Genomic DNA, 15,620 nt, shown 5'->3' with positions numbered 1-15,620 from the left:
TCATGACATGCACTTATAGCTTGCAAAAAAACGGCGAACGTGTTCCGTCGACCAAGGGCGTTTAATTTACTGCAAGGACGGTTTTGCACGGGGGCGGACACAACTGCATTTAATGCAATTTTTTTTTTAATGTGTCCGGGCGGACACAATCGCATTAAAAATCGCATTAAAAAATCAATTAAATAATGGCAAAAAACCTATGAATATTATGACCAACAAATAAGTTAGCATTTACTGGTCCCAATGTCGATGGAGGCTAACTTTCTTGTGTGAATGAACAAAAAGTCTAATATTATTATTATAATAACACAATTATTGGGGAAAACAAATCTTCATAACGAGGAGTTTACAACAGAAAACTCTATGTCTTACATGTTTACTGTTTATTTCATTTCAAGGAGAAACGCGTGACCACATCAAAAACCCGTTGCATGCCCCCCCCCCAAAAAAAAGAGTCCCGCCCCCAAAAAGAAAAAAAACACCGTTTACAATGAAAAAAAAAAAAAAAAACACAAAACAGAATAATAAAACACACAACCTGCCCCCCCCCCTAAAAAAAAATCCCTCATTCGTGCCTCCCCAAAATATTTCCCGGGCATGGTATGCTTCGGACCACCATTTTTGGTCATACAAAACGCATCACCTTTTTTATAATTTTTTTTTTTTTTTTTTTTTTTTTTTTTTTTTGGGGGGGGGGGGCCTCCGGCTACGCAGCCGGTGCCCGGGGTATGGGATCGACAACAGTTTAATAGTTTAATAAGCAATATTTTTCTGTGCTTAGCAAGTTTTGTGAGTTCTTACAATGCTTTGAGACTCAATCAGTGTCAACATGTCCCAGTCATTGACTGACGCAGAATCTCTGTAAAACTGCCCGCAAAAAACCCAACAACAACAACAACAAACAACAACAACAACAACGAATTTATAGGTCATCCCGACCTTAGACTTAACTCAAGTCCCTATCCAGTTCCATCGCCAGAGAAAATATTTTTTTGACAATGGGGGCGCACTTGTCATAAGTGTCTGGCTGCTGGGTGTGTGTGTTACAAGTGTTGTGGACCTCGCACGAGCCAGGGACTTTGATCAAGTCTAGACTGACTTAGACAGAGTCATGTCGTCCCCGGGACCCAAAAAATGAGTCATGTCTCACCTTGGAGTTCTAGAGTGTAAATACCGATTCTACAATGAATTTTATTTCTACAAATAAAATTAAAGTATTATGCACGTATCTTATCAACAATTATCATCTCCATTGTTGCGACTTGTACTTTGGTTTTTAGTCTGTGCTTGTTGGTGCTGGGTGGTATAGTTTAGTTGCTTTAGGAATCTGTAAACAAGTTAGGCCAAATAAAAACAAAACATGTTTGGCGTCCTGTCTTTTTTTGAAAAGGAAGGAGGAGCCGTGCTTTTGTGTCCCCCACCCCCCCCCCCCTTTTTGTCAAAATGGCTCGGTCCGTTAACAGCGCCAGCCAACCGGCTGGCTATAAACAAAACAGATCTTTGAAATGTATCCTTTTTTCGTAGGAAAGAGGGGAAACCAAGAAGGAGAGGGCCTTCAAAAAGGGAAGCGCTGGTGGGGACGGTAAACATGTTTTTGTTTTGTATGGCCTTACTGTGCGTTATTATTCAAAATACTGTCGACACCATTGCGAGCCTTGCCTTCGACGCCGCTCGACTTCCAAAAATGTATAACACCGACAACCTCCCCTGGTCCTCAATGAGTGTCGTCTACACAAACAATGCATGTTGGAAAACTGAAGATGATGTAAAAGTTAAGCGTCGTCGCAGAGTTGCTCCAACCAAGACAGATTGGAGTTTGCTTAACATCACCACATCCGCCATGTCAAATAAATGTGCCACGGCAGCAAATGGTATCACAACGGCATATGAACCCTATGCAGCGGCTACGTATTGCGGACCTCGAGGTAACCTACCCAAAGTAGACCTACGTTTGGAAATCAAAGATGGCGGCGATAGATTTAAACTTTCCTCCTCGACAGCATCTGATGAGTTGACCTTCAGTTCATGGTGTTTGACCACTAATGCTTGGTTCAGACAGAAGCTTCTGGAGGGGTTGTATCCACACGATAGGACATTCTTCAACAGCACCATGGCGAGTTCATTGAACTCAAAGTATGATTCAACATAATTATTAACTGATTCAACAAATTAACTGATTCAAGTGAACTAACTAATTCAATGAATAAACTCACTGATTCGTGTGAGTTAACTGATTCAAGATATAAATTCACTGATTCAATGATCTCTTATAAATATTCAAAGAATTACCAAGTGTCGCGCACTACAAATGAACCGATGTACAGTTAAATGACTTTACAAAAGTGTTTATATCTCACACGAAGATGTTCAACCAGCCTGCATCAATAATTATGGCCAGTTCATTGAACTAAAAAGTATGATTCGGTGAATTTACCTCTTCTTGCAACGGGGAACACGAGACTATACGCTTATCACAATCATAGTGTGTCATGCGCGCTGTAAAATGAACTGACGTCATCAACTAATTCGTGTGTTTGTAAGTAACCGTTCAATCGGATTGTGCTATAAGACAGTCACTAATCATTGTTACGAAAACGTTTTGTTCATAGCACAATGTTTTAAGGAACTGCAATATGAACTGACGTCACAAACAGTGAAACAACTTTACCCCAAAATATTGTGTTTGTGAGTAGTTCCTAACCCCAAAAGTATCGCCACTTCTATTATTAACTGTTCAGTGTCGGAGTACCACAAGGGAAACTGACTGGGCGATGCTATAAGACAATCACCAATTGTTGTTCAAGGTATGAAAACATTCATTCCATCTTCGAAAACCATAAAGATCATCTTTGTATTAATGAACAATCATTGTTGTACAATAGCCCCATGGCCTATCAGTCAGTCAATACACTTGAGCAATGACATCACTAGGCCACATTTGAGGTTTACATCGACTCGGATGGAACAATGGAAACGTCAGCACAATGAGCCACTTTCTTATTTTGATTTCTTGCAGAGTGCAGCGCCATACTAAAGGATGACTTAATACGCGGGGGAGTTTTTTGTTTGTTTCTGCACATCAAAATTGCCATCCTCAAAATTTTTCCTGATTTTAAAATTAGGATTCCCTTTTCTGAATCGATTAAGAAAAATGTCCCCAAGTGAAAAGCACTACGACAGTGGCAATTTTGATGTACAGAAAAAAAAGGAACCCTCCCCGAATAGATCTCCTCCAACCGCAAATTCCAACACGGAGGGAGTCGAAGCAACAAGGATAAAAACATTGACGAAAAAGGACTATCCCAATCCAGACCCTTCCCACTACGAAGCGATTAAAGAAAAGAGAGAAAAAAAAGAGAGAACATTTTGTTCTTTGAGCTGAAATGTTGAAGCCAATTGTGGACTTTCGGGATGATAGGTAGCAGAAACCTTAACCAGATAAATTGTATCGTTCTCGAAAAATGCGCATGCTCAGAACTACTTAATGAAAATTAACCTGGTAAGTCTGCTGCCACCTAACGTTACAAAGTCTCCAATTGATTCTGTATGTTTTAACAACCACACGTTAGAAAGAAAAGCCGTACACAAGTGTCATACAAGTTCGATTCGATTTCTTTATTTAAACTAAAATGTTAAAAAGGAGCCATAACAAACAAAAACCTTTACTCACAATGAAAACGTGATAAAAATGGGGAAATCAACAAAACCAAAACAGAAAATAAATGTTCAGAAGATGAGATAATAGAACACGTGTATTCGAATACGATGGCCCTGGAGAGCTGCTCAACCACAAACAGCAACAATAATATGTTTACTAGAATAAGATTACCAGCCAAAATACCATTTCCACATGTTCAATTTGCGACTGGTACACTGCTTAGTTTTACTTAGCAGAGAACTCCATGAATGTGCCCATTGACTGCAGCAATGACAAAATCGAAGTATAGATCTTTTGTAGCTTCCAGCCACGGTACTTCGAAGCGTATTATTCAGTATGACCTGGGGCCGATTTCAAAGAGCTGCTTAACCACACAATTTGCTTAAGCACGAAAATAGCTTGCTTATTTTATAAATGTTACTGGCAAACATTTCATGCCATAAACATTGCTTGTGACTGGTATTTAGCAGTTGTTTCCTTAGCATAACAATTAAGTCTTGGCCGGTAATCTAATTTTTACAAAGCAAGGAGTTTTTCAGCTAAGCAGATTTTGTGCTTAAGCAGCTCTATGAAATTTGGGCCAAGTAGTCATTAACCACATCAGATACAGATTGAGCCTAGCATTCCTTGTGCACTACATGTAGTTCTTATATTTAACAGGATTTAAATAACACGATACATGTAATTATGAGAAAACCAGTTGAGGGTACAAACTATTACTTTTTGCATATTCATTTTCATTATAAAGATTAAACTATTGTATAACGTAAAGGATATCTAAGTCGGGCCTTATACATTGTCTTGTTTAAGCAGGTCTGATACTTCATGGAGGCAACGAAGGCTATTGCCTCCATGCCCCCTGGTCATTGCCTTGGTGCCCTTGAAATGCTCCAGTAGAAACTGATACTTCATGGAGGCAACAACGGCGATTGCCTCCATGCCCCCCTGGTCATTGCCTTGGTGCCCATAAAATACTCCAGTAGAAACTGATACTTCATGGAGGCAACGAAGGCGATTGCCTCCATGCCCTCTTGTCATTGCCTTGGTGCCCTTAAAATGCTCCAATAGAAACTGATACTTCATGGAGGCAACAAAGGCGATTGCCTCCATGCCCCCTGGTCATTGCCTTGGTGCCCTTAAAATGCTCCAGTAGAAACTGATACTTCATGGAGGCAACGAAGGCGATTACCTCCATGCCCCCTGGTCATTGCCTTGGTGCCCTTAAAATGCTCCAGTAGAATTTCTTCATAGGGTGCCCTTTACCAAGGAGAAAATGCCTTGGTGCCTCTGCTCTTTCAAAGACAAAGCATATAGTGCAAATTGGCATCATTCATATGACAAGCCTATTGCCAAAGTGAAGTATTGAACCTGCTAATAATAGTTAGACATATAGATTTAAAAAGGTGATGGTTATACAATGTGTTTGGAAAATGTACTAAAACAGGATATTTGTCTAAATGCTCTGCTTAATTATTTTTAATGGAATACCGTACCACTGTACTAGGCAGACTTTTCTTTCAGATTTCAGATCATTTGTATTTTTGTTTTTGTTAAGCTCCCCTGAGCAAATGTTTGGAAAACATTAAATTCATTCATTAATTGAAATTACCGTCAATGGCTTTTACATTCCAATAATAGTTTTATATTTGCTTCGATTGTTTTACAATATATACAGAGGCAAACAAGTAAGTAATAAAAATATTGTTGACAAGTGAACTTTATAAACACATCCACTGTGGAGAGCTGCCAACATTTGCGTCTAGCAATCAGGGAGATTTTGTATAACAAACAGGGACAAATGTTAAGAAATACATTCATACTCAAAACGTCGAGTTGAAACCAATGGTTCTTTTCAGAACCACCCCAACTCATTAGAGATAGTCATTACATGGTGTTACCGCAAACCTTTCCATATCACATTTCCACCATGCAAAGTTCAAATCCTACTTACATTCAACATAATAGGGACAAAGTTTCCATATTGAGGGAGATTTTCAATTGTTCATCAGAGCAAGGAAAGATTGGTTTATTTTCAGAGCTGGCACCATTTGCATCTTGCAATCAGCGAGGCATTTAGAATGCATTCAACATGTTGGGTACACATTGTCCATAATCAGGGAGCTGTTCGAAGTTGTTCATCATAAATTGGAAAGTTTTGTTTATTTTCAGGGAGTTTTCTGCAGAATTAAGGGGAGTTTGCAGCTCATCACTATTTATATAAACCCACGGCGGGCGATCAACTTTCCCTCTATGAGGAATAAGTTCAGATCAATCTTAGCTCTTTCTGAAATCGGCCCCGGGGCTCGAACCACAGGTCTGAGGGCAGTGGTTTTAGTGTCAGGTCAGTAAATTCATAAAATTATTATCAGAAAATCAGTCAGCTAAAAATAATCACCCTTGCAACTTGGCAACACACAGTTTGTGATTTTTAAATGGCCGACACGAAGTACATTCATCAGCCTCGAAAAAATACTTGCGGCGGGTACCGTGAGATGACAACCAATACCTTTGCCCATGATGCACTGCAACAATGGCCTCTACTGTTGCCTTTCTCAAACCCTGGCTTGGGCTCCGTGCAAACTCCGGCTTGGGCTCTGCGCGCAGAGTACGCCGTGGAAACTATTTGGGACAGTGTGTGTTGGTCGCGCACTGGAAGTACGAACATCGGAGGCGCCTGGAGCCGGAGCCCAAGTCGAGGTTTGAGAAATGTGCCTGGGGAAACTACAGAGGGCGCTGTACTCCAGATTGTTCGTATTGGCTCCAGTTTACCTGAACATTATTATTACTCATTTTTTAACTTGTTGATTTCTTTGAGGAGTTCATCGGCCTCGTCGCCGGATTTTACTCGGATGAGAAGAGCGGTTGCCTCAGGGCTGCAGCCGTTGTCGCAGACGTTACTCTCCTGTGGCGAGGGGTACTTCTTGTTACACTTGGAGCAGAGGCGATCCACTGGGGGGTTAATCGGGGTCATGATGATGAGGTTATTCTTACCCTGTCTGCTGACGGGGAGAGCTGAAGGGATCATGATGTTCAGTAAGATGTTCCCTGAAAAATAAAACGTTTCAAACAATTCATGACAGGCCTTGAACTTTGCTCTGGAAGGGGCATGGCAATTTTCCTCGGGTAAATAGGAAATAGTAAATATGTGTTGAAAAGTTTAAGACGCAAATCCGTCATTCAGTGACGCTCAAGGCCATTCAAGTATACAAGGCATACAGTACTTGTGCAAGGTATGTGGGACTACGTTTGAATTATGAGACCTGATCCTTAGCACCATGTAATGGTTTACAAGGTGCTGTGGCGCAATCTGCTGCCAATCAAACCAGGAACACCAGGGAGAACCCCTTCTCTTTTTGATAAGTGCTCTGGGTTCTTTTACGTGCATAACACATACAGGGACCAACGGCTTTACGTCCCATCCAAAGGATGAAGCAATGGTTAAGTGTCTTGCGTAAAGACACAGGTATCACGACTGGGACTCGAACCCGCACTCTGCTGATCAGAAACACCAGAACTTGAATCCGGTGCTCTTAAACAGCTCGACCACAACACACCATGTCAAGACCGGGATTCGAACCCACACTCTGCTGATCAGAAACACCAGAGCTTGAATCCCGTGCTCTTAACGGCTCGGCCAGGACACAAAATGGTTCAGATCATGGCTCGAAAAACTGAAAAGTATGCAACACTCACCAAGATTGGTGTCCGCCCTAACAAGTAGCTGTAATGACTTTCCAGGTTTCTTCAAATGGATCAGACCAACTCCTCTGTCCTTATAGCCATCACCTTTCTTGTAGAAAAGTTTACACCTGCAAATAAAACAGTCATTAAAACACAAATTTTGTGGAAGTACACATAGACCTTTTTGCATAAACCCATTGCAGAAGCTGTAACTGTTGAACGAGGTCCATGCTGGTATAGCTCTAGCGATAAATTTGATCGCCAGCTAGACCAGCATGCACCTCATTCCACGCCTCATGCGCACATACCAAGTTTTTGCGATAAGGTCTATGCATGTTCCTCATATGTCATTTGAGGGTCTTCCACAAGAAACAGCGGAACTTGATTGGTCTTTGGCATTGGTATCTTTCCTTACCTTCCACCTCTAGGACCGCGGTTCGAATCCGGCCATGGCACAACGTGCACTGGCTTCTCAGTTCCTACCCGAATGCTTGGGTTTAAATGTCTGGGGTTTTCCTACCACATCTAAAACTGAAACTTAAATTTACAAACCCATAACACAAATGAGATTTGAGGCATTGCATGGTGAGGTATCAATATATATTTGGTTTGCGGTAACACCATGTGTGTATCTACTTGCAAGGTAGAGTTTGATCTTAGAGAACTGTCTTTCTTTATTCTACTACCGCGGAGTAGATTGTTTGGGTGTTCGGGAGACTTCTCAGTTCCGAAAAGAACTATCCTATTCCTTCTTCTTGTTCAAATATAAAAATGTTAAACGTTCAACTTTTTAGAAAGCTCTTTTTTTAGCAAATTCTGATCCAGTGAGTATTTTGAGTGACACACCCTACAGTCTTCTAACATTTTCGCTAAATTCAAGCCATGATTATTTACCTCTTAGAGAAAAGGGAGTCCTTTTCGGTGACCGTACTAACTTCTACTTTGGGCGGCTCGTAATCCTCGTCATTCCCTTGCGGCTTAGGAACTTGTGATTCTACAAAATAAAATATCAACTTGGAGTTACAACACCCGTCAACTTTAAACTTTTCTAGGCAATTAAAAGGCCAAGGGAGAACTTTATTGAACTCTGTTCATTCCTGACAAAGCAATGCAATTTTCCAAGAGTCAAGCTCGTTCCCTGTGTGTATGAATAAGTGGTCAAGTTTCCTTTGTGGTTTAATAGGGGGCCTACCTGTTTTAGTTGAATCTGTTGATTTCGCCGTGCCAAATGTAAACGGCTGGGCAGACCCAAACAACGATCCAGTGGTCCCCGTTGTCGCTGCAGAGGAGCCAAAACCACTCCCAGCGGCGTTGCTCCCGAAAGAAAATGTGCTTGCGGGGGTAGATGTAGAAGGCGCGGCACTGGCTTTGAAAGAGAAATCCACTTTCGATGAGGTAACCACTTCCGTCACGTCGGAGGATTTTCCAAAGGAAAAGCTGGATGCTGTACTTGTCGATAACGGCTTGGCAACACTCTGGTTTGTCTCCACGGTCGTCTTCAGCTTCTCAATTTCAGTGAGGTGTTTCTTGTAGTCCTCGAAAACGGGGGTGAGATCGCAAACCGGGTTTTCAGTCACATGTTTTTGAATCCAGGAACTCACCGACAGGTTTAAGTTTTGTAATTTCTTCTCGTACTCCATGCTACTTGTGGACGTCGTTGGAGGTCCCGACTTATTCGACCCGTTCGTACCATTAGTATCACTAGTTGAGGAGGGCTTTGGTACCCCAAAGATGCCCGTTGGAATGGTGGTTGGAACGGCTGTGTCTGTCGCTGAAGGTTTTTCTGCCGTGGATGATTTCAAACTGAACGAAGCAGGTGTTTGGGACTTGAAGGAGAAACCCCCAGAAGGTTTGTTGGCGCCGAAGGCGAATCCAGCGAATGGGCTCGGCTTAACGACATCATCCTGTCATGATAAACAAATGTAAGCGAGAAAGAATTTTTTAAAAATAACAATAAACTTGTTCGCATATACAATAACCGTATCAATCATCTTTACATCAGTGCTCTGGTCACTGGGCCAATAACATTCTTTATTATATTCTTTTTCAGCTCCCTGGGGAGTCCATGTAATACAGCCATCGTCAGTGAATTTCATTGGCATGGGTCAAATCTTTAAAACATCAGAGAACTGTGTGCCTTTATAAGAGTTTTCTCTCATAGGTATAAAATCCAACAAAAAAATTGACATCAGAGATTTGTTAGCGGACTTCCTGTCATGCCTGTCCTGAATAAATTTTAATTATTAAGACCTCCGGATTAAGACCCATAACCATTTATGTACGTCTTCAGCATGTCTTATTTCAGTACTAAGAACATCTTGCAATCAGGATGATTTTGACAAGACCACTTATTATTTACTTACATCTTCAGCATCTTCAGTCTCCCCAGCTTTAACTCGTCTTCTTGCTTTCTTGATGACGCGTTTGGCCATTGCCTTGCTGCCCGCAGTTTCAAATGTGCCTGCCTGCAATCAAATAATGTGAACAGAAAATAATTGACATGGCCTACATGCTAAGCCTGGGCGACTTGTGCGACTACTTTCAATTTCACTGGCTGGACTCACTAATGAGTCGTCAAGGGTATTCCGCTCTACTAGGGTCCTTGGAAATACTGCGTTTTTGTGGATATCCAAGCGAGCTCTGTGAGTTATGAAACTTCTACTATTTGTATGACATGAGTGTCGGGTTGCTGGCATTAGGTAGCGGTCTCTGGGGAGCTTTCTGCATCCATGCCCCCTTGTCACGATTTGTGAGTTGTTTTGGGGGTTTCCTCAAGAAATATGCCGATTGTTTGAAAGTTTAACCAAGTGTTACCTGTTCAACATTTTCATCCTCATCTTCCCAGTTCCTATCTGTCAGATAATTTCCAGCTCTCCGCTTGGCCGCCATGTTGATCCACTCTTTAGTGCAGCTTCTACTTACAGGTCAAATGTCAAAGGTCGATTTTGGAGGCACAACTGGTGTAACAGTCAACAACTGGATCAAAAGAAAAGAAGGTTAACAAGTTAAGAATATTTTAAAGTTAATCATAAATAATTGTTCAAGTTGTTTAATTAAACAAAGTATTTTGTTTTTCCATAGGCCCTACCTTCTTTGGACTTGCAGAGTAGTGCGGTAATTTTGTTTTGTTTTAAATACCAGATATATTTAGCCGATACACTGGTTTTCTTTTACTTAACAATGAAATACAGATCATCACTGTCCCTGAACACAACAGTCCCTAACACAACTCACCCTGCTTGGAGTCGTCAACTCCGGCCGAGCAGGGAGAGTTTTTTTCGGTACCTTCGCCGTCGGCAGGAGGGTTACGTTATCGCAACTAAAAATTTGGCTATAGTTAGAATAAAAAATGGGCAGGGGAAAAACCGTTTTCCATATCTAGACTAGAGAGTAGAGTCAGACTAGCTAGCTAGACAACTAAAATGATGTCAATCACACAATTGACAACCGAACCTCTGTGTGTTTGTGATGCCTGCTTGCTGTCTCCACCTCCAATCACTGATGTGACACCCCCCCCCCCCCCTTCTCCAGCTCTCAATTAGTATCTAATTTACCTCAATGAGATATCCCTTTTTGTAAAAATGAGTGGATGGTGGCGCCATACGGAAAGTTATCCGCCGGTCCACTTCGACTTCCGTTAGTTTTTATGCAAAAAGTAAAGTTTATTTAAATAGAATAAGTTAAGCTCTAGGGCTTAAATTAAACCCGTATTTCACAACAAAACAATCACGAGATATAAAGAATTTATGTCAATGTCCCATTTACTGAAAGAAAACCGATTTTACAGTTAATTTTCCCTGACAAATTTACAATGAAACATACCGTTTGAAACTCGCTCCCGTGTGTGGTTTAACGCGGAAAAAATGCCTTGTATGTCCTAGACTTGTCACATGTTGAGCGAAGAGGGCATTGTGCAGTACTTAGGGAACCTGACTATTATTTTATTAACGTATATCAGCCGTTAGAGGGCAGTATACTGGTTTCCGAAACACGTTAAGTCAACGCGGGGGGGGGGGGGGGGGGCTGGAAGGAGGGGGGGGGGGTCCTGGGGGGGGGGGGGTGTCCTTTAATGAGAGAGCCATGGTTTCATGGCACAATTAGCACGTTTTGTTAATTACTCCTCTCATGAACAAAGCAGAAAGCCTTCTTTTCTTGACTTTCTCCATAATAATAATATTCGCAAATCAGCCGGAGGCTGGTATCATCAACACTCCTGGTCGTCAAAGGTTATGAAAAAATCTCACAAAATAGACGGCAATACAAGATTTTAAGGTTCATTGACGAATATACCTCAATAGTCATTGTTTTTTAGTTTTTTTTTAGAAGGCCAGCAACTACAGGGGATCCGGGGAAAGGTTCTTGTTTGAATCGTTTCTCAGAATTAAATGTTTCTGTGGATGTGAAGAATATTATTATCAAAAACCATTACTTCGACAAATAGATTCAATCATTATGCACGTGCTTCTCGCGCACATTTTTTTCTTCCCGATCAATAAATGTTGGAGTAGCCTATAATGAATTTACCTTCGAGTAGGGATTTCAAGGCAATACTGAATTGGTTGTGATCCAATCATTTTTAGAAAGATAAAGTGAATACAACGGTAAGTCTCTTTAATCACGTTTAAAATACGCCCCCGCCAATTAAATTCTCTTTAGATGCCGCCGTACACATTTACTTTAAACACAGCGGCTATTGTTTCGCTTTGTTTGGCTGAGATCTTTAAAATAAATATTTGTGTTACTTTTTTTCCGTAAAAAAAAAGTCATTACAAAAAAGTAGAAGACAAAAAGGAATTGGCCTTTAAAAAGAAAGCCGGCGGGGATGTTCGCTCGTCCCCAGCGCCTTGCTTTAACCAAAGGCGATGGGATGGGCAAACGCATCATGCACTGTCATTGATTTAATAATGCGCAGTCCCATCATGCATCACACTCACACTGCATACGTGACGTACTTCCTGAACAAGAATCTGTTCAAGCGATTAGCCTATCCCAGCGGTCCTGGATAGACTGGCCGGCCGTTTGGGCCGAGCGAAGCGGGGATGTTAAAACATTTGTATTTGACCTTTATGTGCTTGTGATACCATTTTGGAAATGTTTGTTCTAGTTGCGTATAGTGGAATAATGTTCCAAAATGTGACTCTTGCTAAGAATATAATAAACAATATAAACTACAAACTCTAAACTAAACATGGTAGTTTGACCATTATTCTGGTGAGCGAACCAATTTGACTAAAGCTCATTATTTGTGTATAGTAAACAAAAAATCAAGCGATGTAGATTTCTCGCACTTTGGTTCGACCCTTTCCTCCACGAGTCGAGTATGAATGATTATATTGAAACGAGATATCGAGGTCATAACTCTACACGAGTAACGAAGTGAAGAAGTAACACTCAATCAAAAAAATGATTAAAAACAGACTTCAGGTAGAAGACGAATAATATGAAAGGGAAAAAGCAAGGACCCGGTTCACTTTGCATACTTTTTGCACACGTATTATTCTTATAATGGTATTCAGTAGGGTCCAGGGTGGTTGGAATTGATCTGTGTTCGTATTCAACTCAACTTGTGTACCCTCTGAACCTCAAACATGTGAGCATTTTCAGACGAATTAACTTCGTACATATTATGCAAAACATCATCATTTACATCTCCAAAACCAAGGCTCTTGACAGCCCGGACATAATATGTTTGCAAACTGCATTTGTTTGCAAATTTGCTTGCAAAATTTGTTTGTAAACTGCTACTTAGTTTTTGTCATGTGTGGTAGGTAGTACATCTTGGCCTGCATTTCTCACCTTTTATTTTCTCTTTTGTTCTTCCATTCGCCGACCATCTTTATTGTAATTACTTGCACTTTGAGCTAAGCACCGCAAGACGAAGTAATATCTTATAACCAGGTAGGCCCTTCCCTTGCATCAATGAACAGTAATTGTTAGGTGTCTGGACACTTCACATCAACTGTTAGGTTATTGATCAAGGTTGAGTAAAAAGCCCACATACATGTGGCCTTCACTGAAAAAATACTAAATAAATAAAACAAAAACATCCAAACTTTTAAGCACGTACATTATTGTTCGGTCAGCCATGCCCAGATCACCAAGAAGGCCAAATGAAACCTCAAAAAGAGCACTTACCGAAAATTCCCCCAGGCAAACGATTATGTATTGATTACGTGTGCCTTTTAAAGTAAAATTACTTGATTATTTTGTGCCTTTTAAAAGAACAATTTCTTGATAATTTTGTGCCATTTTATATTAAAATTACTTATAAAAAATATGCGCCCTCGTCTGAATTCCCGTAAGAATGACCGATAACTCAACATTCTTTCCACATGCTCTTCTTCGTTCCCCGAGTTACTCCTTGGGGTCGAGGTCAACTAAAATCACAATGACATGATCCTTCCCGTAGGCGTGCAAAAGCAATTAACTTGATGCCCCTGGCTATTGTTTTACAACCACTTGACATTTGGACAGCTTTAAACAGATAGTGACACTAAGACAGCTTTCTTTGCCTTTTCAATGAGTTGTTGAATCAGAGAATGTAAAGGTCAATTAAACTAGCAGCTTATGAAAACACAAAACTCCTTTTATGTTTGGTATTACAAGTTTTATCTACGTAGCAATACTATAACTAGAAAGTCAGGTTTGATGCTTCATAAGGCAATTTCCTCCATGCCCCTCCCCCCTGTACATTGCCTTGGTGCCTCTTGCTTCCATGCCCCTGTACATTGCCTTGGTGCCTCTTGCTTCCATGCCCCTGGACATTGCCTTGGTGCCTCTTGCTTCCATGTCCCCTGTACATTGCCTTGGTGCCTCTTGCTTCCATGCCCCTGTACATTGCCTTGGTGCCTCTTGCTTCCATGTCCCCTGTACATTGCCTTGGTGCCTCTTGCTTCCATGCCCCTGGACATTGCCTTGGTGCCTCTTGCTTCCATGCCCCTGGACATTGCCTTGGTGCCTCTTGCTTCCATGCCCCTGTACAGTGCCTTGGTGCCTCTTGCTTCCATGCCCCTGTACATTGCCTTGGTGCCTCTTGCTTCCATGCCCCTGTACAGTGCCTTGGTGCCTCTTGCTTCCATGCCCCTGTACATTGCCTTGGTGCCTCTTGCTTCCATGCCCCTGGACATTGCCTTGGTGCCTCTTGCTTCCATGTCCCCTGTACATTGCCTTGGTGCCTCTTGCTTCCATGCCCCTGTACATTGCCTTGGTGCCTCTTGCTTCCATGTCCCCTGTACATTGCTTTGGTGCCTCTTGCTTCCATGCCCCTGGACATTGCCTTGGTGCCTCTTGCTTCCATGCCCCTGTACATTGCCTTGGTGCCTCTTGCTTCCATGCCCCTGTACATTGCCTTGGTGCCTCTTGCTTCCATTCCCCCGTACATTGCCTTGGTGCCTCTTGCTTCCATGTCCCCTGTACATTGCCTTGGTGCCTCTTGCTTCCATGCCCCTGTACATTGCCTTGGTGCCTCTTGCTTCCATGCCCCTGGACATTGCCTTGGTGCCTCTTGCTTCCATGCCCCTGGACATTGCCTTGGTGCCTCTTGCTTCCATGTCCCTGGACATTACCTTGGTGCCCCTTGCCTCCAATGATAACAGTTTGTACAATGTCCGGGCACCATTTTGTGACTGGTATCATGCCCAGTTTTGCTTTGCAGAGAATGGTTTAGCAACGGTGTCTTCTTAAAGGCACAGTAAACCTTTGGTAATATTTTCAAAGACCAGTCTTCTCACTTGGTGTATCTCAACATAATATGCACAAAATAACAAACCTGTGAAAATTTGAACTAAATTGGTCGTCGAAGTTACTTCCGAGGGAGACGTTTCTCATAATGTTTTATACTATCAACAGCTCTCCATTCTTGTTACAAAGTAAGTTTTTATGCTAACAATTTGTTTTATAGATAATTACCAATAGAGTGTCCACTGCCTTTAAGCAGCTCTATCAAATTGGGCTCTGGTGTTAACAACCATCTATGGGACTTTTGAGTGCTAGTACGGGTTGTGTTTCGCAGCCATATAGGTCACTAAACAAACCTAATGTATCGTTATTCAACACCCTATCTATTACCCCTATTGCCAGTTCTTTTAATTCGTTTAACTAGATGAACTAACACAATACAACTCAACCGAATCTCCTATTTGAAATCAACAACCCATCACGTGTTTGACTGTAGCCACCAACGCTCAAACGTTATTAGATAAACACTTCGTGGTAACGGAGACCCTTGGTAAAAACACATAACCACAAACGCAGCGCAAGTATGAAAACGTTACGGTGTAAC

The 15,620-nt window shown here is 41.6% G+C and overlaps 1 protein-coding gene across 2 annotated transcripts in view; it reads right to left on the bottom strand.

Moving 5' to 3' along the window:
- Positions 1-5,970: 5,970 nt before the first annotated feature.
- LOC139953551 (nuclear pore complex protein Nup50-like) overlaps positions 5,971-15,620 on the bottom strand; it is a 50,717-nt gene continuing 41,067 nt past the window's right edge. The window contains exons 1-7 of one of the 2 annotated variants that reach the window (XM_071952988.1): positions 11,162-11,251; positions 10,154-10,315; positions 9,703-9,804; positions 8,532-9,243; positions 8,234-8,333; positions 7,352-7,467; positions 5,971-6,703 (exon numbers count right to left, since the gene is read on the bottom strand). In XM_071952988.1, coding sequence (XP_071809089.1) covers positions 6,441-6,703; positions 7,352-7,467; positions 8,234-8,333; positions 8,532-9,243; positions 9,703-9,804; positions 10,154-10,228 — 1,368 coding nt within the window. In that variant the 5' untranslated portion in view covers positions 10,229-10,315; positions 11,162-11,251 and the 3' untranslated portion in view covers positions 5,971-6,440. Of the gene's footprint in view, positions 6,704-7,351; positions 7,468-8,233; positions 8,334-8,531; positions 9,244-9,702; positions 9,805-10,153; positions 10,316-11,161; positions 11,252-15,620 lie in introns of those variants that run through there. The other variant, XM_071952989.1, reaches the window with a different exon arrangement.

This window comes from Asterias amurensis, chromosome 22, assembly GCF_032118995.1.
Source record: "Asterias amurensis chromosome 22, ASM3211899v1".
NCBI classification, from domain to species: Eukaryota; Metazoa; Echinodermata; class Asteroidea; order Forcipulatida; family Asteriidae; genus Asterias; species Asterias amurensis.
Note: the sequence above shows the minus strand (reverse complement) of the source record. Positions and strands in the feature narration are given on the sequence as shown.